Source organism: Dendropsophus ebraccatus, chromosome 8, assembly GCF_027789765.1.
Source record: "Dendropsophus ebraccatus isolate aDenEbr1 chromosome 8, aDenEbr1.pat, whole genome shotgun sequence".
Lineage (NCBI taxonomy): Eukaryota > Metazoa > Chordata > Amphibia > Anura > Hylidae > Dendropsophus > Dendropsophus ebraccatus.
Window position 1 is genome coordinate 73,952,323 of NC_091461.1, and position 26,039 is coordinate 73,978,361.

Genomic DNA, 26,039 nt, shown 5'->3' on the forward strand with positions numbered 1-26,039 from the left:
GGGAGAATCTGGGGAGGTAGGGAGGCAGGGGGAGCAGCTTGGGGGCAGGGGAGCATCAGAGAGGGGCAGGGTAGAAGATGGGCGGGAGGAGGAGCAGCTGGGGGGCAGCTGGGGTGACAGGGGGTGCAGCTGGAGTGACAGGGGTGAAGCTGGGGCAGGGGGAGAAACTGGGGGGGTCAGGGGGAGCAGCTGGGGTTCAGGGGGAGAGACTGGGGGCAGGGGAGCAGCTGGGTGCAGGGAAGCAGCTGGGATAAGGGGGAGAGACTGGGGGCAGGGGGAGCAGTAGGGGGCAGGGCAGAAGCTGGGGTTCAGGGGGAGAGGCTGGGGGCAGGGGGAGCAGCTGAGGTTGCAGGGGGAGAGGCTGGGGGCAGGGGAGCAGCTGGGGGGCAGGAGAGAAGCTGGGGATCAGGGGAAGAGGCTGGGGGGCAGGAAGAGAAGTAGGGGGGCAATGGATAAGCTGGGGTTCAGGGGGAGAGGCTGGGGGCAAGGGGAGAGGCTAGGGGTCAGAAGGAGCAGTAAGGGGAAGGGGAGAAGCTGGGGTTCGGGGGGAGAGGCTGGAGGCAGGGGGAGCAGTAGGGGGGCAGGAGAGAAACTGGGGGGCAAGGCTGGGGGCAGGGGGAGCAGTAGGGGGCAGGAGAGAAGCTGGGGGCAAGGGGAGAGGCTGGGGGCAGGGGGAGCAGTAGGGGGCAGGGGAGAAGCTGGGGGGCAGGAGGAGAGGCTGGGGCCAGGGGGAGCAGTAGAGGGGCAGGAGAGAAGCTGGGGGGCAAGGGGAGAGGCTTGGGGCAGGGGGAGCAGTAGGGGCAGGAGAGAAGCTAGGGGGAAGGGGGAGAGGCTAGGGGCAGGGGAGCAGTAGGGGGGCAGGAGAGAAGCTGGGGGGCAGGGGGAGAGTCTGGGGGCAGGGGGAGCAGTAGGAGTCCGGGGGAGCAGCTGAGGTTGCATGGGGAGAGGCCGCCCTAGGTGCCGAGGAAATTACTTCACTGTTCATTGTTCACCTAAACTAGTGTGTATTGCATTGTATAGCTGGGAACTTAGTTCACTGCTCATTGTATTGGGGTGACAGAAAGTGTGTACAGTTGTTCCCCATACCAGATAGCACCGTCAAGCCCCCCCTAAACTAGTGTGTACTGCACTGTATAGCTGGGATATGTAGTGCATCCTGCATAGAACTTACTTCACTGCTCATTGTATTGGAGTGACAGAAAGTGTGTACAGTTGTTCCCCATACCAGATAGCACTGTCAAGCCCCCCCCCCCCCTAAACTAGTGTGTACTGCACTGTATAGCTGGGATTTGTAGTGCATCCTGCATAGAACTTACTTCACTGCTCATTGTATTGGGGTGACAAAGTGTGTACAGTTGTTGCCCATACCAGATAGCACTGTCAAGCCCCCCCCCCCTAAACTAGTGTGTACAGCACTGTAAAGCTGGGATTTGTAGTGCATCCTGCATAAAACTTCACTGCTCATTGTAAGGTGGTATCCCAGCGTGTGTCTAGGTCCAGCCACTACCAGATTGTACCGTCAAGCCCCCCCCCTAAACTTGTGTGTACTGCACTGTATAGCTGGGATTTTTAGTACACCTGCATAAAACTTCACTGCTCATTTTAAGGGGGTATCCCAGCGTGTGTCTAGGTCCAGCCACTACCAGATTGTACCGTACAGCCCCCCCCCCTAAACTAGTGGGTACTACACTGTATTGCTGGGATTTGTAGTACACTACCCCCCAAATGATGATCCTTTTGCATGAGACAATTGCCAGATCCTCAAGGATCAAAGTCAAATTCAAAATCAAAATAGCGGTGGGGGGAGGGGGGGGAGAGTCACATTATGCAGGGAATGCAGTCAAATTGAAAATCGAAAGGGTGGTGGCGGGGGTAGGAGTAGTTACATTATGCAGGGAATGTTACCCCAACTGCTACAGTCAAATTGAAAATCGAAAGGGTGCTGGGGGTTGTTGGCTACTTGTTGGCTACTGCTGGGCCTTAACTGGCACCCATGTAGACTACTGGTGTGCCTGCCCTTGCCTCGTTGTTGCTGGGCCCTAACTGGCACCCATGTAGACTACTGGTGTGCCTGCCCTTGCCTCGTTGTTGCTGGGCCTTAACTGACATCCATGTAGACTACTGGTGTGCCTGCCCTTGCCTCGTTGTTGCTGGTCCTTAACTGGCATCCATGTTGACTACTGCTCTGCCTGCCCTTGTTTGTTTTTTGTTTTTTTTTATTATTTGTATAGCGCACACAGATTCGGCAGCGCTTCACCCATCTGTATGTTTTTGGGTGTGGGAGGCAACTGGAGTACCCGGAGGAAACCCACGCAAACATGGAGAGAACATACAAACTTTTTGTAGATGTCGTCTTTGAACCCAGGACTCCAGCGCTGCAAGGCTACAGTGCTAACCACTGAGCCACCGTGCTGCCCTTGCCTCCATGTTGGCTACTGCTGGGCCTTTACTGGCATCCATGTTGACTACTGCTGACTACTGTGGTGCCTGCCCTTGCCTCCATGTTGGCTACTACTGGGCCTTTACTGGCATCCATGTTGACTACTTCTGACTACTGGTGTGCCTGCCCTTGCCTCCATGTTGGCTACTACTGGGCCTGAACTGGCATCCATGTTGACTACTGCTGACTACTGTGGTGCCTGCCCTTGCCTCCATGTTGGCTACTGTTGGGCCTTAACTGGCATCCATGTTGATTACTGCTGACTACTGGTGTGCCTGCCCTTGCCTCCATGTTGGCTACTGCTGAGCCTTAATTGGCATCCATGTAGACTACTGCTGGGCCTTTACTGGCATCCATGTTGACTACTGCTGACTACTGATGTTCCTGCCCTTGCCTCCATGTTGGCTACTGCTGGGCCTTAACTGGCATCCATGTTGACTACTGCTGACTACTGGTGTGCCTGCCCTTGCCTCCATGTTGGCTACTGCTGAGCCTCAATTGGCATCCATGTAGACTACTGCTGGGCCTTTACTGGCATCCATGTTGACTACAGCTGACTACTGTGGTGCCTGCCCTTGCCTCCATGTTGGCTACTGCTGGGCCGTAACTGGCATCCATGTTGACTACTGCTGACTACTGATGTTCCTGCCCTTGCCTCCATGTTGGCTACTGCTGGGCCTTAACTGGCATCCATGTAGACTACTGCTGGGCCTTTACTGGCATCCATGTTGACTACTGCTGACTACTGTGGTGCCTGCCCTTGCCTCCATGTTGGCTACTGCTGGGCCTTAACTGGCATCCATGTTGACCACTGCTGACTACTGGTGTGCCTGCCCTTGCCTCCATGTTGGCTACTGCTGATGCTGCCTGGCCTCCATGTTGGTTACTGTTGCTCCTACCTGGCCTCCATGTTGGTTACTGTTGCTCCTGCCTGGCCTCCATGTTGGTTACTGTTGCTCCTGCCTGGCCTCCATGTTGGCTACTGCTGATCCCGGCAGTTCTCTGTGTGCTCAATGCCATGCAGTGTTTGGCCTAATTTTAGGGAGGCTCACTTTCTTCCTCACTCACTTTTAATGGTTCTCTGTGAGTTCACTGCCATGCTAGGTCTGGTATAATTTTTGGAAGGCTGATTGGCTACCACTTCTACCTTGTTCGCTCTGTCCTCACGGCTATGTTGTGTCATTCAGAATTTTTGGGTGGTTCATAATAAGCTACCTCTGTATTAATGGTTCCCTGTGTTCTCAATGCCATGCTGTGTCAGGCTAAGTTTTTGGGTGGTCCCTATGCCTACCTCTGTTTTAACCAGACTGTTGCACAGAATTAGGCATAATGGTGCGATAAGGCAGCCTCAGAGGCATGCATACATGCTGCCCCTGCTGTTTCCTGTCCATTTCCATTGTGTTTCCATCAATTTCTGAGGTTGACAGGTTTTCACACGACCTTCTCTCTACCGAACTTGAGTCCCCTCAAAAAATGCTCGAGTCTCCCATTGACTTCAATGGGCCTCGTTACTTGAAACGAGCACTCGAGTATCGGGAAATACTCGGCTCGAGTAACGAGCACCCGAGTATTTTAGTATTCGCTCATCACTACTCATTACTGTAAGGACCTCTATGAATCCAACCCATATTTACCAATAACTTTTAGATTTTTCCATCTACAGAACCAAATGAGAGCTTGTTTTTTTGTGTGGGATCCATTGTACTTTCTATGACAAAAATGGTTGACCCCTCAGCTTGGTCAATGTCGTGTGATATGCAATAATCCTCAATATAATGGCAACATGCTGGTCCCACAACCTAACAGTAGCTATCCTGTGAGGCTGTTAGGTAGTCTTGTACCAATGCCTGTTGGTGTGTGAATAATAACAACTGCTTGGTGTAATCTGACTTATTCTTGATAGCGTTAAAGAGATATTCAGGTATGTTATCAACAATGTTTCCCAATTCTACAACAATTTGAACAGTTTCTAGGGCAACATACATTGATCCAAAATACTTCACATCATTGTAAAGCAAGCCCTGATCTTTGTTTCCATGGGGTTTGGATCTAATGCTTGATGTCCAGCCTCTCTCTTATACAATTTATGTTGAGGAATACTGGAAATCCTTGTCCTTCCATACCCAAGTGGCAGGTGCTTACTTTCCTAATGTGCACATGTGTGCAGCCCCTCTAGGAATCCATTTATAAGCTTTATTTCCACATTAGGGATGGTCCGAACCAAGTTCGGTTCGGGTTCGTACGAACCCGAACGCTCAGCAATGATTCCCGCTGTCTGCCCGCTCCGTGGAGAGGGTGGATACAGCGGGAGGACCGCCTGGAAAACTGGGATACAGCCATAGCCATAGGCAGGCAGACAGCAGGCAGCAGGCAGACAGCGGGAATCTGATGCCGAGCGTTTGGGTTCATACGAACCCGAACCTCTGCAGTTTCGGACCATCCCTATTCCACATATTGCATATATACCAGTGTGCAATTGATATTCCTGTTCATTCATAAAAGCTTCAGCTAGGAAAATCAAAAGTTGTATCAGAATTAATGACCAATAATTCTCTGTGCCAGTTGTTAACATACTATATTAAAATTGTGGTTCACACAGCACAGACCTTTCACAAGGTTCTAGTGCAGTGCTTCCCAACCTTTTCCACCTCGGGGCACCCCTTGGAAAAAAAAATTACCTCGGGGCACCCCTACTAAATAATGTTCTACAAAATACGAAAATCGTCACTCAGTGATCCACAGGTGACGTCTCCTTGGATCTGAGGCATCACTTTCCCTTTTTCCTCTCTATCCGGCCCAGACCACCATGATGGTTTCTTCCAGCTAGGTTTCATTTCTTCAGAACCTGCGAGACAAACTTAGGCTCCGCACATTTCTAGTAACTTCCTTCCCTTTCTGCCTCCTATAGGCTCCCATACAGTTTTACCATAGTAACTACATAAACACGAAATCCCCCAAAATGAAAAAAAAGCCCTTTTTTTTCCAATTTTACTGCACAAATTTTTTTTCCCGTTTGTGCAGCATATAGAGATGAGCGAACCTTGAGCATGCTCGAGTCGATCCGAACCCAAACTTTCGCATTTGATTAGCGGTGGCTGCTGAAGTTGGATAAAGCCCTAAGGCTATGTGAAAATCATGGATATAGTCATTGGCTGTATCCACGTTTTCCAGACAACCTTAGAGCTTTATCCAAGTTCAGCAGCTCCAGCTAATCAAATACCGAACGTTCGGGTTCGGATCGAATCAAACCCGAACCCGGTTCGCTTATCTCTAGCAGCATGTTTTATGGAAAAATTAGGTCTGTCATTGCAAGGTACAATAGGTGTCACATGTGGGTCTTAAAGTGAAAAAATGGCCTTTTAAACACAAGGGTGAGAAAATGAAAGAGCAAAAATGAAAATTTTCTCCGTGCTTAAAGGCAGTGGCATAGCTATCATGAAGGCAGGGAAGGTGACTGCTATGGGGCCCCTGCAGGAAGGGGGCCCGAGGAAGCTTGCTCTGCCTTCATGGTAGGTACTCATAGCTTCTCAACTGTCCCGGATTCCGCAAGACAGTCCCGTTTTCGGGGTGCTGTCCCATGGTCCCGGAACGGCACCCAGTGTCCCGCATTATATGTGGCCCCACCGAAAAAAAACAATAAACCAGTAATTCACCTGTCTGCCGGTCCCAGCAGCTCCTCTCCCGGCAGAGCACGCACTCCCGTCATCCTCCGGGGCGGGCAGCGGGGTATACAGACACTGACTGTGCCGGGCGTGGCTATAGAGGATCGCTATGGGGGCGTGGCTATGGGGACCACTGCGCACATGTCCCTCTTTGCTCTTTGCAAAAGTTGGGAGGTATGGGTACTGTATGCCACTGACAGCCGACCACTGTACCCCCGCTCCCCCAGGGGTCCAGAGAAGAAGAGGGACCTGCCACTTCACTGTTCAGCCCCCTCACTGTAGTGCCGGGTGAGCGGGCTGAACATCAAAAGGAGAGGAACAGAGGAGCAGGACCTGCCAGGTCCTGCATGGCACAGGAGAGGGATGAAGGACCTTATGGTAACATGACCCAAAGGTCCTGAATACTTCTATGTGAAGATCAGCCCGGACTACAGGAGGAGGAGGGTGGAAGCCTGAGTGCTGTGTATGTGTGTCAGTGAGTGTACATATGTATCTGTGTATATATGTATATGTCAGTATGTGTATGTATCTGTGGCTATATGTGTGTGTGTACTGTATGTCAGTAGTGTCTGTAACACTGGTGTATATGTGTGTGTTTGTGTCAGTAGTGATTGACAGGTTTGCTCCCAAAGATGTTCTGCAGCAGCTTCGATTAATGCTGGGCTCTAATAAAATAACCCACCATTAATATCTGCTGCATTTTCTTTTATTTCTGGTTAAGTATTTATTATAACACTGAGATGATTATTTCCCTGTGTACAGTCTATTCATGGTTTATACATCAGCACTAGTGTAATCACATTACAGCGTTTATATGTGTGTATGTCAGTGGCGTATCTGTATATATGTTAATGGTGCCTCTGTGTGTGTATATGTGCGTCATTGTCTGTGTTTGGCAGTGGGGGGGGGGGGGGGGGGGTAGGGGATTCATGGGGCCCTGTACAGTTTTCTGCTATGGGGCCTCATTAATCCTAGCTACGCCCCTGCTTAAAGGGTTGAATAACTTAAAAAGCAGAATAAAATGATAGAAAGGATAGAAGAATAAAAAAAGTGGGTCCTGGTTTCAGAAAGTTTAGGAGCCAGTAGTATAAAGTAATTGTGTAGTCAAAGAAAAATGTTTACCCCAATAAATTTACCCTTTTCCCCTAATATTGTAATAAGTTATGTTGTAATAATATTCACACATATAAGTTTAATTTGATTCCAGCAACAACGTGTGCAATATTTGTTTGTCAATGAGTATATATTCCACGTGATAGTTAATCAGGTTTAATTGCAGTCAGATGTACATTTAAATATCTTGTTTATGTGCTGTCACCAGCCAGTTGAGGAATGTGGATCCTGATTCTAGTCCCTCTATATAAACAGACCAGTATTGAATTCAACATCAAAGGAATAAGAGTGCTGCTCTATACTCCCTGTGAAAGTAGAGAATATTTTCCCCAGAATCTAATCATGTCTATAACCAAGGGAGGATTGTACAGCCTCGATGTCCAGTGCCAAGATCCCTTCAAAAATCCATGCAAAAAACCCTGCCAAAAAGTACCTTTCTACGTAGCCCAAGACAGTAAGTAACTGCTTTAGTAGTGTAAAGGGATTGTCTGGATAAAAGTTGTTATATTTAAAGGGGAGGAATAAAAACTCTGGTACTCACCTGCCTAGTGCTGTTCTAACTACATACATGTGTTTCCTACATACATCTTAGCCATGGTCAGACAGGCCCACCACAGTACCTGAAGATCTGGGGGCCCAAGGTGCGGCACAAAAATTTACCCTTAAATAGTTTGTCCAGGGAAATGTTTTTGTTCCATAAACATGCCCAGGCTGCCCGATGAAAGAAAAAAAATCTGTACTTACCTTCCTCACACACCTGCGGCTTCCATTATCCTGACGTTCAGTCTCCCAGAAAAGCTGCAGCTGGCTGTGGCAGCATACTACTGCATATGATTGGCTGAGCACCAATGTTCTTTGTACATTAGTGACACTACAGGGTGCAAAGAAGCCTTGCTGTACTACCTGCTCTGTGTCCTCTTTGTATGACCACTGGCACAATGACATGATTTATCTATGCTTCACTATCCACAAACTGTGGAAAAAAGGCCAAGTCTTTGCTGTCTATGTGGGATTGTTGGCAGGTTAAAGGGGTAGTTCACAAAAAAAAAAAAAAAAATATATATATATATATATATATATATATATATATATATATATATATATTTCAAATCAACGGGTTCCAGAAAGTGCCAGGGATTTGTAATTTACTTCCATTAAAAAAACTCTCAAGTCTTCCAGTACTTATCAGCTGCTGCATGTCATGAAGGAAGTGGTGTATGCTTTTCATTCTGGAGAGCAGTAGAGGTTTTCTATAGGCATTTGCTACTGCTCTGGACAGCTCCTGAGATGGACAGAGGTGTCAGCAGAGAGGACTTTGTCAGACTGGAGAGAATACACTGCTTCCTGCAGGACAAACAACATCTGATAAGAAATGGAAGACTTAAGATTTTTTATAGAAATAAATCACAAATCTCTGGCACTTTCAGGCACCAGCTGATTTTTTTTTGTGAACTACCCCTAATATTCCTTCTAGGGGCATTTGTTATTAGGAGCACATTGTGGGGAACATTTTAATTTAAGATCACATAGTGGGTCAAGTTTTATATTCGAGGTGTAAATTGCGGGGTGCATTTGTATTTAGAGGTACAGTGTGGGGCACTTTTTGTCAGGAACAATGTTGGCATACTTTTATTTAAAGCAACAGTGTAAAGCAAAGCTGTGTAAAGGGGCACAGGGTGAGACATATTTATTCAGGGGTAAAGTATGGGAAATCTTTATTCGGGAGGGCAGAGTGGGGCATTTTGTATCCACAGGATCAGCTCTTTATGGGCAGTGTAATTGGTTGCTGTGGGAAAGCCAGACAGTTTGGATGGTAGACAGTCTTGTTTATTCCCCCCAGTGGGGGTCATATGTTGGCCATAGGGTGGGGCACGTTTTTGTTAGTGGTACAATGTGGGGCAATATTTATTCTGATGGACTTACTTGTAGCACTGTTATTTTCAGGGGCAAAGTATGGGGACATGCAGCAACAGCAAGAAGAGAAATCAGTTTGTGGCCCAGAAAAGCCATCATGGCAGATCGGAAAAAATGAAGAGAAAAAGGAAGATGAAGGGCTGCAGTCAGAGAAGGCAGCTCCTGTGAGTCATTGGATATGATTGTTTATTCTGACTAATGCTACGTTTACACGGGGTGATAATTCGCCTAATTGATCATTTAACTATTTTGCCGCAACGATTTTGGTTTTATAATGACCAGAGTTTACATGGGACAATAACTCGTCTGTAAAATCGTTTTTGCGATCGTTTAAAGATCACTTAAGCCGTCCAAAAGCCCACCCGCAGCCCGGCTTCCGGCCCACCCTCAGCAGCCCGGCCCCGCATCCTACAGCCCCCTGCGCCGGCTCGATCGCCCCCCTCCCCTGCCAGCCGATCAGCACCCCCGCTGCCCTGAACATACCTTACCTACTCGGCGTAGCGGTGTTCGAAATTTCCGGCTCCCCTCTTCAGTGCATCGATTGGCTGAAGAGGGGAGCCGGGAATTTCAAACAGCTCATCTTCAGCCAATCAGTGCTCCTCTTCAGCCCTGATTGGCTAAAGAGGAGCTGTTTGAAATTCACCGCTCCCCTCTTCAGCCAATCAATGCACTGAAGAGGAGAGCCGGAAATTTTGAACACCCGCTACGCCGAGCAGGTAAGGTATGCTCGGGGCCGGAGCGGCGGGGGTGGCGATCGGGCTGGCGGGGGGCGATTGAGCCGGCGCAGGGGGCTGTAGGATGCGTGGCCAGGCTGCTGAGGAGCGTGGGCCGGACTGCGGGCGGGGGGCTGGGCTGCGGGCGGGCGGACTTTCAACGACCGTTTACACAAAGCGATCAGTGAAATTTTAGCGAACGACCAACAATGATTTGTAAACATGTTCACAAATCAAAGTAAATAATTTTTCACTCATCGTTTGATCGTTTGCAGTGTTTACACGGAACAATTATTGCTCAAATGCGATCGTTTTGCGAAAATTCAAAAGAAAATCGTGCCGTGTAAATGCAGCATTGGGGTCAGAAAAATTATCTGACAGATTATCTGCCAAAGATTTGAAGCCAAAGCCAGGAACAGACTATAAACAGAGGAAAGGAAAGCCTGAGATTTCTCCTCTTTTCAAATTCATTCCTGGTTTTGGCTTCAAATCTTTGGCAGGTAATCTGTCAGATAATCTTTCTGTGTAAATTGACCCTTATGCTGGGTTTACACGGAACGATTATCGGGCGAATTTGCACGCTAACGATCGAATTTGAACGATAATCGTACGTGCAAACGCAGCGAGCGAGAAATTGTTCATTTTGATCTTTTAACATGTTCTTAAATCGTCGTTCGCAAAAAATTCGCCTATCGTTCCGTGTAAACAGTCGTTGTGAAAGTCCGGCCGCCCGCAGCCCAGCCCCCCGCTCATCCGCAGCCCCCTGTGCCAGCTCAATTGCCACCCCCCCCCCCGCTCCGATCGCCACTCCCGCCGCTCCGATCGCCATCCCCGTTGCCCCCGCTGCCCAGGCCACGAGCATACCTTACCTGCTCGGCGTAGCGGGTGTTCGAAATTCCCGGCTCCCCTCTTTAGCCAATCAATGCACGGCAGCACTAATTGGCTGAAGAGGAGCCGTTTGAAATTCCCGGCTCTCCTCTTCAGCCAATCAGTGCTGCCGTTCATTGATTGGCTGAAGAGGGGATTTCAAACGGCTCCTCTTCAGCCAATCAGTGCTGAAGAGGAGCACTGAGTGGCTGAAGAGGAGCTGTGTGAAATTCCCAGCTCCCCTCTTCAGCCAATCAATGCACTGAAGAGGGGAGCTGGGAATTTCGAACACCCGCTACGCCGAGCAGGTAAGTTATGCTCATGGCCGGGGCGGCGGGGGCGATCGGAGCGGCGGCTGGGGGGGGACGTTCGTTCGGAGCAGCGGGGTTGGCGATCGGAGTGGGAGCGGCGGGGGTGGTGATCGGAGCGGCGGTGGTGCCGATCGAGCCGGCGCAGGGGGCTGTGGATGACCGGGGGGCCGGGCTGCGGGCTGGCGATCTTAAAAGATTTTTCCGTACGATATGTCGTACCATCTAAACGCTGATCGTTATATAAAAAGAATCGTTACTCCGACATCGTTTTTTTTTGCTCAATATCGCAATAGAGGAGCCCAAGCCTTTAAAGGGAAATTCCCATCTCAGCTTGTCATCCCCAAAAAAGGGGATGCAATAACCTCTACAATGATTGGAGAACTCTCCTACCCGCACAGGTGGCTTGCACTCTATTCATTTGAATAGAGCACAGGCTGTAGGGACCACACAGACGCAGTAAGCTCCCCATTCATTATTGGGATGATTGTGTCCCCATTCTTGGGATCAGTGGGGGTCCTGCTGTCGTACGCCGCCGTACATGTGCGGCTGAAACTATGGGCGTGGGAAAAATCGACATGCGGCCGGATGCGTACGAACCACGAACATACGCCCGTAGTACAGTTATGCTTCCCTAGCTTGTTTCGAAGCGATCTGAAACAGGCCATTTACTTGGAAATCTTCGCCCAGCCCAGTAAAACTCACAGAACCTTTTGGATCGAAAAATCAAGTTCAATTTGGCTGAAATAAGTACTTCGTATGGGACCGCATAGAAATCCACGGCCGTGAGTTGGAACATTTCCGTCCTCAAACAATGGTCTTGTTAATTTTTCACGTCGCTGCACACGATCCGTCCGTAAGCTCATACGTAGTGTGCACTGTGCGGGCGTATATCGTATACTTTATTGCGAACGCATCAACCTCAAAACTACGTGTGTATATTCGCGGTTCGCACTACGGCCGGACTCATACGCAGTGTGAACAAAGCCTAAAACCGAAAATATTTTATCTTTATAAATTTATAATGATTAATGATATATCAGTACCTTAAAGGGAATCTGTCAGCTGTAATTCAGACTGTGAACTGCTGAAACTGCTGCATAGCTATTAGGTCAAGGGGACACACGATACCTATTGTATATACAGCTGTGCTTCCAGAATGTACAAAACTATTTTTATTCTATGGTACAAAGAGCAAAGAGGCTTTGCCAAGCTCCTAAATAGTTGGCAGCTGGAATGTCTCCTCTCTCTTCCCTGCCTGCTTGATTGATACATGGAAACTGAGTCCAAAACATGTTCAGGTATGGGAGGGGGGAGTAAAGAGGTGTTACAGCTTGCTGCACTTCAGTAGCTTGGGAAAACCTCTAGAATAAAACTATTTTTTATGTTCTGCAAGCACAGACAGATATATCAAAGTACTGTATCTAACAGCATCTAACAGTGTTTGGAACATGAATTGTTTTGGACAGATTCCCTTTAAATGGCTTTGTGTGTTAAAAGGGAATCTATTACCAGGTTATATTCCCATGAACCACTGCAGTGGATGAATAGAACTTTTCATTGCATACAGAACAGTACCTCTATTAGCTTGATCTGCTAATTTGTCACAGAACACCCCTTGACCACCCATTTCCCTTCTATTTGCTGTAGCCATGCCTAATGGAGAAAACAGAGGTGGCCTCTAGCTGGGACATAAGCAATACCTAAAATCATTCACTCTGGACTTAAAAGTGATTATACCAGACCATGAGACAGTATCTGCCGGGTGAAAATGTAAGGCAGCGGCCTTAACGTGTCTTTATCTTGTCTTATTAAAATTTATATGAAAATCTTTATGTAATTTTGCAAGTCACAACATTGATAAGGAAAGTAGTGTAGAAATCATGATAGACATATATAATGTCGGTGCCACATTCTGACATGTAATTTCTTTCCTTACAGCTCCTTATTACCTCTACTGTATTGACTCCTGCCAAAGCTAAAGAGTGCAAATCCACAGACAACCTGCCAGAAACACCTATTTGGGCTTTATGTAAGAAAGGGTGTATCAATCTTTACTAGAATTTACAGTCATTTGTAAGCTCATTGGAGTCTTATTTTTTTTTTGGCATAGGGACATGTGAAGACTGCACTAAATTTCTAAAAGATCTGAATAAAAATACTTGGAACATCATCTTGACATCTAACATGTCACCTACTTCTTTGGAAGTTCTCAACCAAAACTTGTTCATGGATAAGAATTACATGTTAACGTCATTGCACCGAAATCGGCAAAAGAAAAAAGATGCTAATAATGTCCTGCAGTATGCAAGTTTTCTTTCACCATGTCTTCAGAATAGAATACGGGTTGGACAGTTCCAGAGATTTTTTCAGAATATCAGCACTAAGAGGGATTTTAGGAAACATGCCAGAGATCTGACACACAGACTAAAGGTAGGGGATTGTCACCCACGCAGACTGTTCTTAGAGTGAAGATGGGCTAGGAATATGAAAAACTCTCTTATGATACCAATTTACACATTTATAAACTTAAATAACTAAAAAAGTACATTGTTCTATGTGGAATGTAATATAGTCTCTGATCTCCCTGTTTTCTAAAATGTTTGTAGGTTAAACGACACAGGACCATAGGAAATGGCGACACTTATCAACCCTATTGTGAGTCAGAAGAAATGTCGTTAAGGACAAGATATTATCATCGTTGGCTACACATATTTTATATGTACATGAAGGTAAGTCTACAGGTTGTAGGTGTGGAGCTTATTAAATCTAATATTAAATGAGATTATCTATTTTCCATTACATCTAGAATCCAGCTAGCCTGTCTCATCCCTAGCAGTATCAATGAGAGATAACTGTACACTGGTTTTACAGATCATACAGGAGTTTATATAGGCGATACAGCTATGTTCATACATATGTTAGGGGGAAGGTGGGGTGATACGGCCATATTAATACCCTTCCTTTTTTATTTTATCATCATGCTTTTTTTCACACAGATTTTTAGGCATATTTAGTGGTTCATTCACATTTTACCTCACGGTACAGAATGAAGCAGAGCTTTATTTTATTACCAACAGTACTAAGTCAGCCTTGCTTATATAATGCACATGTATTCAATCATAGCTTACACGATAATTACTATATATATTATAATGTTTGCTTTCTTTTTCTTCCAATTTTAGCATTCAGCAAGACATGGCTGTGTTGCATGAGCTTTAGGATGTTTTTCTTTTCCAATTGAAATAAATCATATTTGTGTATTGTAATAACATATTTATGTAACTGTTCTTCAACCTGTTTATGGCCAAACTGTTCACGGCCTACATGTTTTTCAAACTGTTTAAAACAAATACCTTCCTTCAATAAAAACTATTGAAACGAAATAGTACATTGTGATGGACATGAGTTGTGGATTAAAGCTGATTTAGACAATATTGAAAAGTTATAGGGGGACATTTACTCGGGAGTTTATTTAGTGTGACTGAGAATTAGTGTATATACTGACCAGATGTAGGTCTGCACCAGTTTGCGCAATTTTTTAAAAAGTCACAAATGATAATCCCACTGACTGACTGAGCGCGACAGTTTACAGGTTGTATGGTAATTTCTGGTAATATGGTAATATGTTAGGGTGGACATTTTGAATATCTTTGGTGATATGCAGATAATGTAGCCTATAATATAAATTCATCAATTATCACAATACATGGTGTTACTGGTTTCATCTTATGCAACTTTTATCTCAAGTGTATATAATAAAAATGAATTATATGTATCTGTGTCCGATAAACGTGACTAATAAAATATTTTATTACATTTCTAAGGTTTACGCAACATACTTTTCTCCTACTAGGTTCTAAATAATCTATCTCATATTTTTTGAGACCATCTGTACTAATCTCAAATAATACCCAGTACCTCTTTGTACTGGCTCCTTAATGAAAGTGACTAAAAGAAAAATGGTCCTTGTTTTTAAGCACAGAGCAGCATTCATTTTAGAAGAGCAGGGTAAGAAATGAAAGCTGAATTCGGAAAGGTTGTTATGGGTAACAAAGAAAGATTTTAGACTTTTTTTTAGAATTTTTTAAATATGGTTTAATGTATTTAACTTTGGAATTCAGGTTTATTTTGCACCCAGGATCTCCTGGGTGATTTTCAGTGCTTGGCGTCCATGACTCCTTATTCTATTTAAATGTAAACTTGTTCCTGAAAAAAAAAACAAGCCCTCACCTGGCCCTGTAGATGGAGGAATAAAAGCACTATGGCTCTTAGAAGGCGAGAAGGAAAAAGCAATAATGAAAATTTGCCTTTTCATTTAGGCAATTTTGGGCAGGGTCATTAACTCCTTAGTCACCTCCAATACGTGTTTTAACGGCGGTCACTAATGTGTCTTATTCTGATACATATGCCTTATACTGGCATATGTACTAGAATGCTCTGACACCCCCCTGTGGAGGCAGAGAGGGGGGTCAGCTGTCAGTGTGACAGCTGATCTCCCCCTGTAACTACCCAGAGCAGAGAATCCTCCGGTTCGGGTAGTTTAACCCAATAAATGCCACTGTCAAATCATGACAGCATCAGGTAACAGATTCTGGTGTCCGTCCGGTCCCCCGATGGTCTCCATGGAAATTCTGGGGGCCTATTGAAGGCCCCCTGGATTTCCATGTATATGCCTCTGCTCAGCCATGCCAGAGGTATGGGTGTGCAGATTGCCTGTCAGCTCAGTCTGACATATACAATACATTGCGCTACATTAGTATTGCAATGTATTGTATCAGTGATCAAAGATCACTGTTTAGCAGTCAACTAGTGTACAGTAATGTACACAAGTGTAAAAGTAGAAAAAAAAAAGGGCACCAAAACACAAAACCACCCCACAGTTTTTGTGCGTTTTTGTTAGGAAGATAGTTTCTATTGTGCCAAAGTGGTTTAAAGAGACTCTGTACCCACAATCTGACCCCCTAAACCACTTGTACCTTCAGATAGCTGCTTTTCATCCAAGATCTGTCCTGGGGTCTGTTCGGCAGGGGAAGCAGTTATTGTCCTAATAACTACTTTTTACCTAAAGCGATGTGTCTAACGTCCGGGGCTTACATTTCTATATGCATTAGGCTGGCACCACCTCTCCGTCCTTCCTCCCCAACCTCCTCATCATTAGGAATGCTCCAAGAAGATTGCTTCCTATTCCCCACCTGTATGTATAATGAACATGGGCTGGATCATTAATACACCTGTGCAAAGCTTAAACATCAGTAAATGTTCCTGGATCATTCCCAATGATGAGGAGGGTGGGGAGGAAGGACAGAGAGGTTGTGCCAGCCTAATGCATATACAAATGTAAGCCCCGGCAGTTAGACACAGCGCTGCAGGATTAAAAGTTGTTTTTAGGACAATAACTGCATCCCCTGCCGAACGGACCCCAGGACAGATCTTGGATTAAAAGCAGCTATCCGAAGGTACAAGTGGTTTGGGGGGGATCAGATTGTGGGTACAGAGTCGCTTTATGTTAAAAAAAAACTATAAAAATTTGGTAACTCTGTAACTGTAGTGACCCAGCAAATACATTTATTGGTATTTTTACTGTACACTGAAAAGTGTAAGTTTAACCCCTTAGTGACCGCCGATACAGAGTTTTTACAGCAGTCACTAATGGGCTCTATTCTGCTGCCATCAGCTTTTTATGGTCATAGCGCAGAATAGTGCAGCGGCGCAGGTAGGGCCCGCAGCCCCTCCTGGTCCCCGCACCACTGATCGCCGTTATTAACAGTATAACGGCATCCGCTGTTAACAGGCATTGCTGGCACCGCTGCATGCTTTCATCTCCTCTAACCATGAATCTTTCCCCTCTGAGCCCCTCTAAGCCCCACTGTGTGCCCATACAGTGTTTTATGCCCACATATGGGGTACCGTTGTACTCAGAAAACCTGCATTACAAATTTTGGGGTGCCTTTTCTCTCATGTTGCTTGTAAAAATAAGATACTTTAATGTAAACAAATATATTATAGGAAAAGTTCTATTTTCCACTTTTTACGGCCTCATGCTATTTTCCCACACAGAATTTTTGCTCAGTATTTTGGGCAGTGTTTTTAAACCAAAACCAGGAGTGGATTGAAAACACAGAAAGGCTATGTTTACACAATGTTGAAATTGAGTGGATGGCCGCCATTTAAGGGCAAATAATTGCAATTACTTTAAAACAATTGTTTTGAAATAATGGCCATTATTTGCCATCAAATGGCAGCCATCCACTTAATTTCAAAAGTATGTGAACATAGCCTTTCTGTGTTTTCAATCCACTCCTGGTCTTTGTTGAAAAATGCTGACCAAAATAATGAGCAAAAATACTGTGTGGGAACCTAGTCTAATGGTAAATACTTTCCATTGTCAACTTATAGGGGTTTATAGTACACAAGCCTCCTAAATCCACTTGAAAAAAGAACTGGTCTCTAAAAAAAAAAATCAGTCTTGGAAATTTCATGATAATTTGCTGATAAATTCCTAAGCCCTGTAATTTTACAGAGAATTTCACTGTTTGTAAAGTGCAAATTTTTCATGATATGTTTATGTTTTACACAAAAAATTACACAAGATAGTGACCAAATTTTGCTGCTGACATAAAATACCATATTTTACGAAAAAAGTGTCTCAGAATCTCTAGCATACGTTAAAGCATCACTGAGCTAAAAGCGCATAAAGTGAGACAGGTCAGATTTTGAAAAATGAGCCTGGTCATTAAGGCCCAAATAGGCTTGGTCACTAAGGGGTTAATGTGTTAAAGACTACAGCTAAAACCTCCATTCTGTATTCTTCTATGCCCTTTAAAATCAGTACTAAGCAATGTGGGGTCTAATTTGAAGTCTTAACCTTTGTTACCTAACTTCTGATACTAACTCGTGTGATAGATTTACAGTGACAGTGTTACGGCTCACTATAACTTTTGTATTTAGCTATACCTGGAGGACATTATACAACTAGCTTCTGATATACTTCAATTTCATCATGTGCAATAAAGCATCATGAAAAAATACTTTAATAGGGTGTAGAGATGTGATCCCAAGAATGAGTTGGGAGAAGTTCTCTCTTGTACAGTCTCATGTGACTCTAGGACATGTAGAACTAGAAATGAATGTACTTTTTAACAGCAACAACCTGTGAAAGAAACTTTTGTTTTATTTTATCAGAAAAATAAAGATGGGCAATGTAAATGACCTGATGATTTTCAGATTTTTTTTGCTTATTTATTTGTTTTTGCATCAGCATGCTTTATATACATGTTTAGAACTTCTCATATAGTATTTTACATAGTGGCCCAGATTTATCAGTCAGTTCAGAGACACGAAAACTGAGCTGTAGTTGGTTGCCATCTGCCTGAGAAAAAATGTGTCATATTTATTTTTTCAGACAGATTAATGGATCTGGGCCTGTGTCTAAAATTGGTCATTAAATTAAGGACCAAAACATCATGATTTGTTGGCTTGCCAGATCTACAGTAAAACCGAAACCAAATACTTGAGGACTGCCGTGTTCATCCCTGGAGATAATTGTGGATTTCACCTCCTATTCACGCCATGATACAGAGTGCGACTCACACACTATAATCAAGAAGATGAGGAATTCAATTATATACACCTGACAAATTCAATATCAAGAACATGATTGTTACATTCTGGGAATTCTTGCTGTGTAACAATGAAACAGTAACTTGCAGTAACTGAAGTATAAGGTGTAAACATTAGTCAGTGAGCTGAGAGAGCATTGTTTTACTATACACTACACTGAAAAGAACATACCTGACATATCAATAAAGTCATGTATATCTAAAGTGACCTTTTTTGGCTCATACACGTAGTTTATGGTAGATTTTTAGGGTTGTCCAGTTGTATTTATAATTGATATTGTCATCCTAAAGTGAATCTAGCAGCGGGTTAGACAGATCTAACATGCTTCGAGATACTTATAGGGCAGGGGACAGAGAAAGTACCTATAGTGAACGGAACCTCCAGCAGGCCTTCTAAATGTATGGCTGTGCCCCTGTCCCTGGCCCTATTAGGAGTTATTCACTTTAAAAGGTATATTTGGTTATCTAAATAAAGCAACCCTGTCATATGATGATCATGTGATCACTGGCTTAATAGCAGACCTCATGGAATGATGTATTACATACATCATTCATAGCATTGCAAAATAAGGACCCTTTTCAGCCACCATAAAAACCCCTTGGCATGTGGCCATTAAGTGGCTACTGTAATTTCCTAGGGTACATACTGTAGCTTTGCAGTTTTACTTGTTTTAAATAAAACTATTAACACCATCACTCCCCTGTATGTTTTTCCCCAGTTTCACAATGTTCAGACATACAAGTGATTACAAATGTAGGCCATGCCTTTTATGGCAGTAAATAACAGGAAGTTGAATGACTTACTCTTTAAAATTAATGTTTATTTCCCTTTAGATGTTCTTAATTATTAAATGGTTATATACTAAAACATCTTGTAAAGTTCCTTAAAAAACTGGATAATGAAAGGTATGTGCCCCAATTTGCATTACACTATGTCTAGACATTAAAGCATCAACCATGATAACCATTTCCACAATAAAGCTTAGAATTTTTAAAAGGCACAGACTGAAACAAGAAAAGTGTGTGAAATAAAAAGAAGCATATTGTAAAACATTCTCATGCCAGAAAGAAATCTCGGCACTCACCAAGTAGATTCTGCACCTTTTAAATTGCAGAATCTACTTGGCAAGTGCCAGAATTTCTTTACTAGAAACAATACAAGAACCCATACAAGGACACTGGACAAAAAGTATCTGTGTGGATCTATAGGATATAGCAAAAATAAAGCACAGGCCAGCAGTCCAATAGGTAATACAGTAGAAATGCATCAACTAATCAAACAGTAAGCAAGAACATAATTTTAAAATACATCTCATACATATTAAGCAGTCCTGTGAAAGGTACAGCAAATGTTAAATGTAACCCAAGCCTGATAAATGGTCACTGTTATTTGAAATAACTTTAGATCAGTTGACCTGAGTTGATCTAGACCCCTACCAATGTCTAGGATGTGAAGGGTAAAGTTGACTGTTTGCGGTATACATCAAGTTTTCCATATGCCCTATTGATAATGATGGTGATATAGTGATATCTTTTATGTCCATACCCTCATAGCAAAAAGTAAAAGTGATAGCCTAGGTCCCCATGGAATCAGAAACCCCACAATATCCTTAATAGTTATTCATATAACGTGACACAGGCAGTGTAATAATGATCCTCCATGACTATTACAGCACCAACAAGTAATGGAGGCACTGGGAACTAGGGCTGGGTGATTAATCAAATTAATTGAATTAATTCACCTAGATTTTGAGAATCGATTTCAATTTCTTTGAAAATCTGAAATTCGATTTTCAAAGAAAAGGGGAAAAAAAGGCCCTCCGACCTGCAGGGGGTGCAGCTCCGGGTAAGCTGCTCCTCCTGCAGGTCACAGTGGGACTGCAAGCCAGCACCCGGAGAACAGTAAAGGCCGCCTACCTACATACACAATCGCCCCCAGCCCGCACCCAGAGGACCGACGTTGCCTGCCCCACCCACCTATAAGATCACTGCCAGCACGCACGCACCCAGAGGACCACCCTGAGTCTCAGTGTGCCCCACAGCCTGCCCCGAGGGTCAATGACATACCCCACCCAGCACGGCTTGACAGAGCCCCCCTCCCAGGTGCCCGGAGTGTCAGTGCGCACCACTACACATGCCCGGCACAGCGTCTCAGTGCACCCCCCTCCTGTTCCTGCCAGGCATGGATTCACAGTGCACCCCCTCCTGTTCACCTGTCCCGTTCTTGTCCTCAGCACAGCCTGGCATCTTGTATTATTAGGGTCCCAGCATGCAGTGTGTTATAGTCTGTGCCCACCCCTGTATAGTCATACACCCCTGTCCATAGTCTGTGCCCACCCCTGTATAGTCATACACCCTTGTCCATAGTCTGTGCCTACCCCTGAATAGTCATACACCCCTGTCCAAAGTCAGTGCCCACCCCAGTATAGTCATACACACTGTCCACAGTCTGTGCCCACCCCTGTAAAGTCATACACCCCTGTCTATAGGCTGTACCCACCCCTGTAGTCATATACCCCTGTGCATAGTCTGTGCCCACCCCTGTAGTCATACACCCCTGTCCATAGTCTGTGCCCACCCCTGTAGTCATACACCCCTGTCCACAGTCTGTGCCCTCCCCTGTATAGTTGTACACCCCTGTCCATAGTCCATAGCACGCACCCAGAGGACCGAGTGGCTCCTCCAAGCACCGGAGACATGGAGCTGGTGCCTGCTTTATGGTGTGAGTAGTGTGCCTGTTACTGTGTGCGTCCAGTGGGGCCATCTTCCACTACTACCACCCCCAATACTACTCGTCTACTACTCCCAATACTGCTCTACTACTACCCCCAATACTGCTCTAATACTACCCCCAATACTGCTCTTCTACTACCCCCAATACTGCTTTACTACTACTTCAAACACCTAAAAGGGGGAAAGGGGGATTCCCATGATGTTGACGGAAATCCCCTGCGCTGCCCCCCCCCCCCACACACACACACACTGCTCCCATACTTATCATCCCTCCCCCTTCCCTGTATCCATCCCCTCCTTGGTTGAACTTGATGGACATGTGTCTTTTTTCAACCGTATTAACTATGTAACTATGTAACTATATGTAACTCTGGCAGCCTCCAGCTCTTGCCACTCCCCGGCACCGCTCACTGCTCTGTCCGCCCACCCACCAGGATCCCCCCTCCGCTTGACAGAGCATCTCCCACAACCTATCTTCTGCCTGCCAGCACAGAAACACCTACTCCTCAGCTACTGGTTCCAGCTGCTCCCTGTCGCCTCTGTCAGGTGATGGAAAGGCATTAGAGGCGACGGGGAGCAGCTGGAGCCGGCTGCTGACAAGTAGGTAAGTATCTGTAAAATACCCTACCTGATATAAGTTCATGTATATAGAAAAATATTATAACATTATTCATTCAGAATGTGCATTTAGAATATCTAGAGCTAAAGCTTATAGAAAAAAACATGTAAACAAAACAGATAGGACTCAGTATGTATCAGCAAAATACCTCAGACATTCTAATAGCATCTCCCTACCCTATCATTTATATGGGATCTTCCTTCTTTTACTCACTCGGAAATAGGATATTTATATTCCATCTTGTTATTTTTTGTTATGTTTTCAATAGACATGAATATCTAAATCATTAGCCATAGAGGTATTGTATTTCAGGATGTAAATGACATGTTCTGTTGTTAGAAACGCCCAGCTTCAAGGAAACAATTATATAGAAATAAAAGTTATGTCTGGAATATCCTGATTTTCAGTCTTGTAAAAGTTCCTTTGTTTACGCATGCCCCATGCTACATGTAAAGCTGTGTGTATAAAAGGAACCTTCTCAAAGCATCCCTACAACCAGCTGCAAATCTCTCTATTTCTTCTTGTGCTGTGCTAAAGGCCACAAAGCAAACATGTCTGGAGTTAAAGGAGGACAGAAGTGCAAGGACCCATGCCAGAAACAGAGCCCCTGCCAAGATCCATGCCAGAAGAAACCCGCCTGCCCTGACCCATGCCAGAAGAAACCCGCCTGCCCAGACCCTTGCCAAGATCGTAAGTAATACACTGTTAGAACCTCTTGTTTCTACGAACAGTTTAGGCAAATTATTATCAACATTAGTTCAAGTAGTAACTAAGATGAGAATCTTTGTGGCCTCTTCTTATAATCTGAAAGGCTGCATATTTTAGGTAGTTCAACACATAATACAACTACATGATTGATCAAGCATTAAATCCTCACCTCCAGGGCTTTAGGCATGAACTACATAAAGACAGGCTAAGTTTTGGCGTTGGTGTTCCAGTGGATTTGGCGTTGGCGTTCCAGTGGATTACTTGTGGGGTGGATGGTGTCCAATGCTGGCTTCCCTACACTATACATTGTAATATGAACAATGTATGTATCTATAGAATTAGCCCTATAGTAAGGCTTGTGTAAAGAAAAGCTGCCTGATTATTATTTGTCGCCAACATCAATTCAGGAACTTAGTGTTAGAGAGTTAGTGTCAGAGGAGTTGAATATTCCATTGGAAACAGCCATTTACTTTTTAAGACATGCTAGATACCATTCATTGGCATATATTGTTTCTTTCAGCTTGCAAGCCTGCACGACAGTGCCAGAAGGTCCCAAAAGGTATGTAGATTAAATTCTCATTCACAAATATTAAGCCAGGTCTGAAATGTAATAATTTATTGAGCCAGTGATGAATTTTTCTATTTCCTTTTTAATAATGTCTTTACTATCTTTACTATATATTTAAAACACAGATATCATATGTTATTCATAGGAAAAGATTTGCATGCTTCATAAACATTTCTAAACCCAGATGTTTTAAGACTAATTTTGTTACTTAAAATGTACGTTTTAGTTCATTCTGCCATGTAGTCTTCAACAATTGTGCCAAATAAGATCCCAGCTTTATTTTGGAATGGTTTCTTACCTATATGTTTGCAGAATCAGATCTAGTCTGTTCACTTAGAACTTTACCATTGCTGTCTCTTCTATGGTAAAAAGTTTAGGGAAGAGAGCAATACATTCTCAACCATTATATTTACTACAGTTAAGTCACAACACCATTTCCACTCTCATTGGCACCTAGATAATGAGAGCAGCTAGAAAAAATCAGACCCTACATACAGGATACAGGATGCATCCTCTTTGCCACAAAGCAAAGTGTTTTTAACATTATGTCATATAACAATTAAAAGAACTGTATTTGTAAATGTATGCAATTGTAGTAGAAAAAAATGTAATAAAATATTTTTACTCTATTTTCTTTGACAGACCCTTGCCAATCCCAAGGAAAGTAATGTTGAAAGGACAGTTCTTCAAGACTGTAGAAAAGCTGCATTGCCTTATGTTGAAAGTAAAGCATATGTTAAATTATACATGTAAATGAAAATGATTGCTTGCTCAAAGGTTAAATAAACTTTTCTTGGCCCATAATGTTGTCTTTTTCACTTTAACCAATCAATTTCATGATAACAGTCTCCATTTTTAGTATTCAATAAGGCATATGGACATCAGAGAGGGGCAGATCACTTTTAAAGGGGTTATGCAGCTGAAATCTCTTCTTTTTTTTTTTTTCAAATCAACTTGTTTCAGAAAGTTATATATATTTGTCATTTACTTCTATATAAAAATCTCAACTCTTCCCATACTTATCAGCACAACTCCGGCTGAGACAGGAACTGTCCAGAGCAGCAGCAGAGCAGAGAATAATTTCCTCTGGTGTGCCCGAGCCTCTACAGTCCAAAACTGCATACAGACGTGTCAAACATTTAAATTGGTCAGGGTCTAAGTGCTGGTACTCTCTCCTATCGTTAGTTATAGCTGCGAGAAGCAATCAATAATGCACTTTTTCTGGCTCAGTCTGATTCTGTCTGGTTACAGGAGACAGGCTCCAATATAGCTTATGACTGTAATCTATAACTAAATAATCTATAGCTAGTGATTGGAGGGGGCCTTAGCCAAAATCCACTGCAGGAAATACTTTTGGTTACTTTGCATGGCTGTACTACTCACTGGATAATACATGGGGCCAAACGGCATGTTCTTGGGAAATGGCTAGTATTACTTAACGGGTGGGTGTAACATTGTGGTAAAGAAAAGGCAGGGTAGTACCATGTTTTTTTTTCCTGAAAGTAACCATACACTTGCAAATTAGAAAGTTGCACCCATTGTTTAAAGGGAATGTATCGCCTAAATTTTACATTAGCTATAAGTCAGAGTCAGATACTAAAAATAATTCTTTTATTCCAATCTGGTTTTATTTTCTAACTATAGTCTTTTTAATTTCACTTTTTGTACATTCTTATGAAGGCTCTTGCCTGAGCTGTTTTTAACAGCATTTAGTGACATGTTTTACAGCAAGACTCATGGACATAGATGACAATAGACAGAGTCTGTTCCCTTGAATTTGAAACATTACTGAATGTTTTACTTAATGGGTGGGTGCTACATTGTGGTAAAAAAGGCAGGGTAGTACCATGGTGGTTTGTTTTTTTGTTTTTTTTTGGGAGTGGGGGGGTTCCTGAAAGTAACCATACACTTGCCAATTACAAAGTTGCAATTTTTAAAAGGACATGTATTGCCTAAATTTTCTTTTATCTATAATAGTCATACAGAGTCTATAATAGACAGTAGACAGAGTCTGTTCTCTTGAGATTAATTTGAAACATTACTGAGCGTGCTCTGTGACCTTTGAAGAGGTCCTTCCACAGGGAGCTGCTATTGTCTCCTCTATCTACTGGAGTCACATGGCACTGCATTGCTGGACAGTTCACTTGACAGCAGCTCCTCTTATCACTACAGACACAACAGGAAGTCCTCCCTGGTGAGAAATGGAGGTATAAAGCTAACAATGTCAAATGAAGCAATGATAGATTTATATGGTATAGATATGTTTTTAATTTTTACAAGGAAATCACTGGTGTCACAAATATAAGATTTCTCAATTGTGGCAAACTGCCTAAGTACTATATGTGTGTGTGTATATATGTGTATATATATATATATATATATATATATATATATATGTGTGTGTGGATTTTTAGTTATATTGGTGCTTATATAGTGTCAGCATATTGAGACTGGCTGACAAAGCAAGTGTTGTCATTGACTATGTAGTTAGGTATTTCTATGGTTTGCTTTTAAAGCGATACTGTAGCCACTAGAGATTGGCAAAGCAATCGTGTTGTCAATTTGTTTTGTTCTGCAAAGCAAATTCTCAGCAATTTGTTAACAAATTCGCTAAACAATGGCGACCGCACCTGTTAGCTTGCAGTACTGTCACTTGGCAGGAGCAAAGGATTGTCCATAATCTCTTGCGCCCGTTTAATCACCTGCAAGCCCCTCTATAATGTCAACACCTCAACTTTTATATACGGTGATTCCCTTTTTTGGGGGCGAGCA

At 43.7% G+C, this 26,039-nt stretch overlaps 1 protein-coding gene and 1 long non-coding RNA gene across 2 annotated transcripts; both read left to right on the forward strand.

Annotated features, from left to right (window-relative positions):
- Positions 1 to 7,505: 7,505 nt before the first annotated feature.
- On the forward strand, positions 7,506 to 14,808 carry LOC138798666 (uncharacterized). The gene is made up of 6 exons (XM_069979202.1): positions 7,506 to 7,669; positions 9,160 to 9,293; positions 12,959 to 13,049; positions 13,131 to 13,450; positions 13,627 to 13,749; positions 14,203 to 14,808. The coding sequence occupies exons 1-6, from the start codon at positions 7,558 to 7,560 to the stop codon at positions 14,230 to 14,232; spliced, it is 810 nt and encodes a 269-aa protein (XP_069835303.1). The 5' UTR covers positions 7,506 to 7,557; the 3' UTR covers positions 14,233 to 14,808.
- A 7,651-nt stretch (positions 14,809 to 22,459) lies between these two features.
- LOC138798667 (uncharacterized) lies at positions 22,460 to 24,071 on the forward strand. Its single transcript, XR_011364131.1, has 3 exons — positions 22,460 to 22,681; positions 23,220 to 23,258; positions 23,910 to 24,071. It is a non-coding gene; the product is annotated as an uncharacterized lncRNA (long non-coding RNA).
- Positions 24,072 to 26,039: the final 1,968 nt, after the last annotated feature.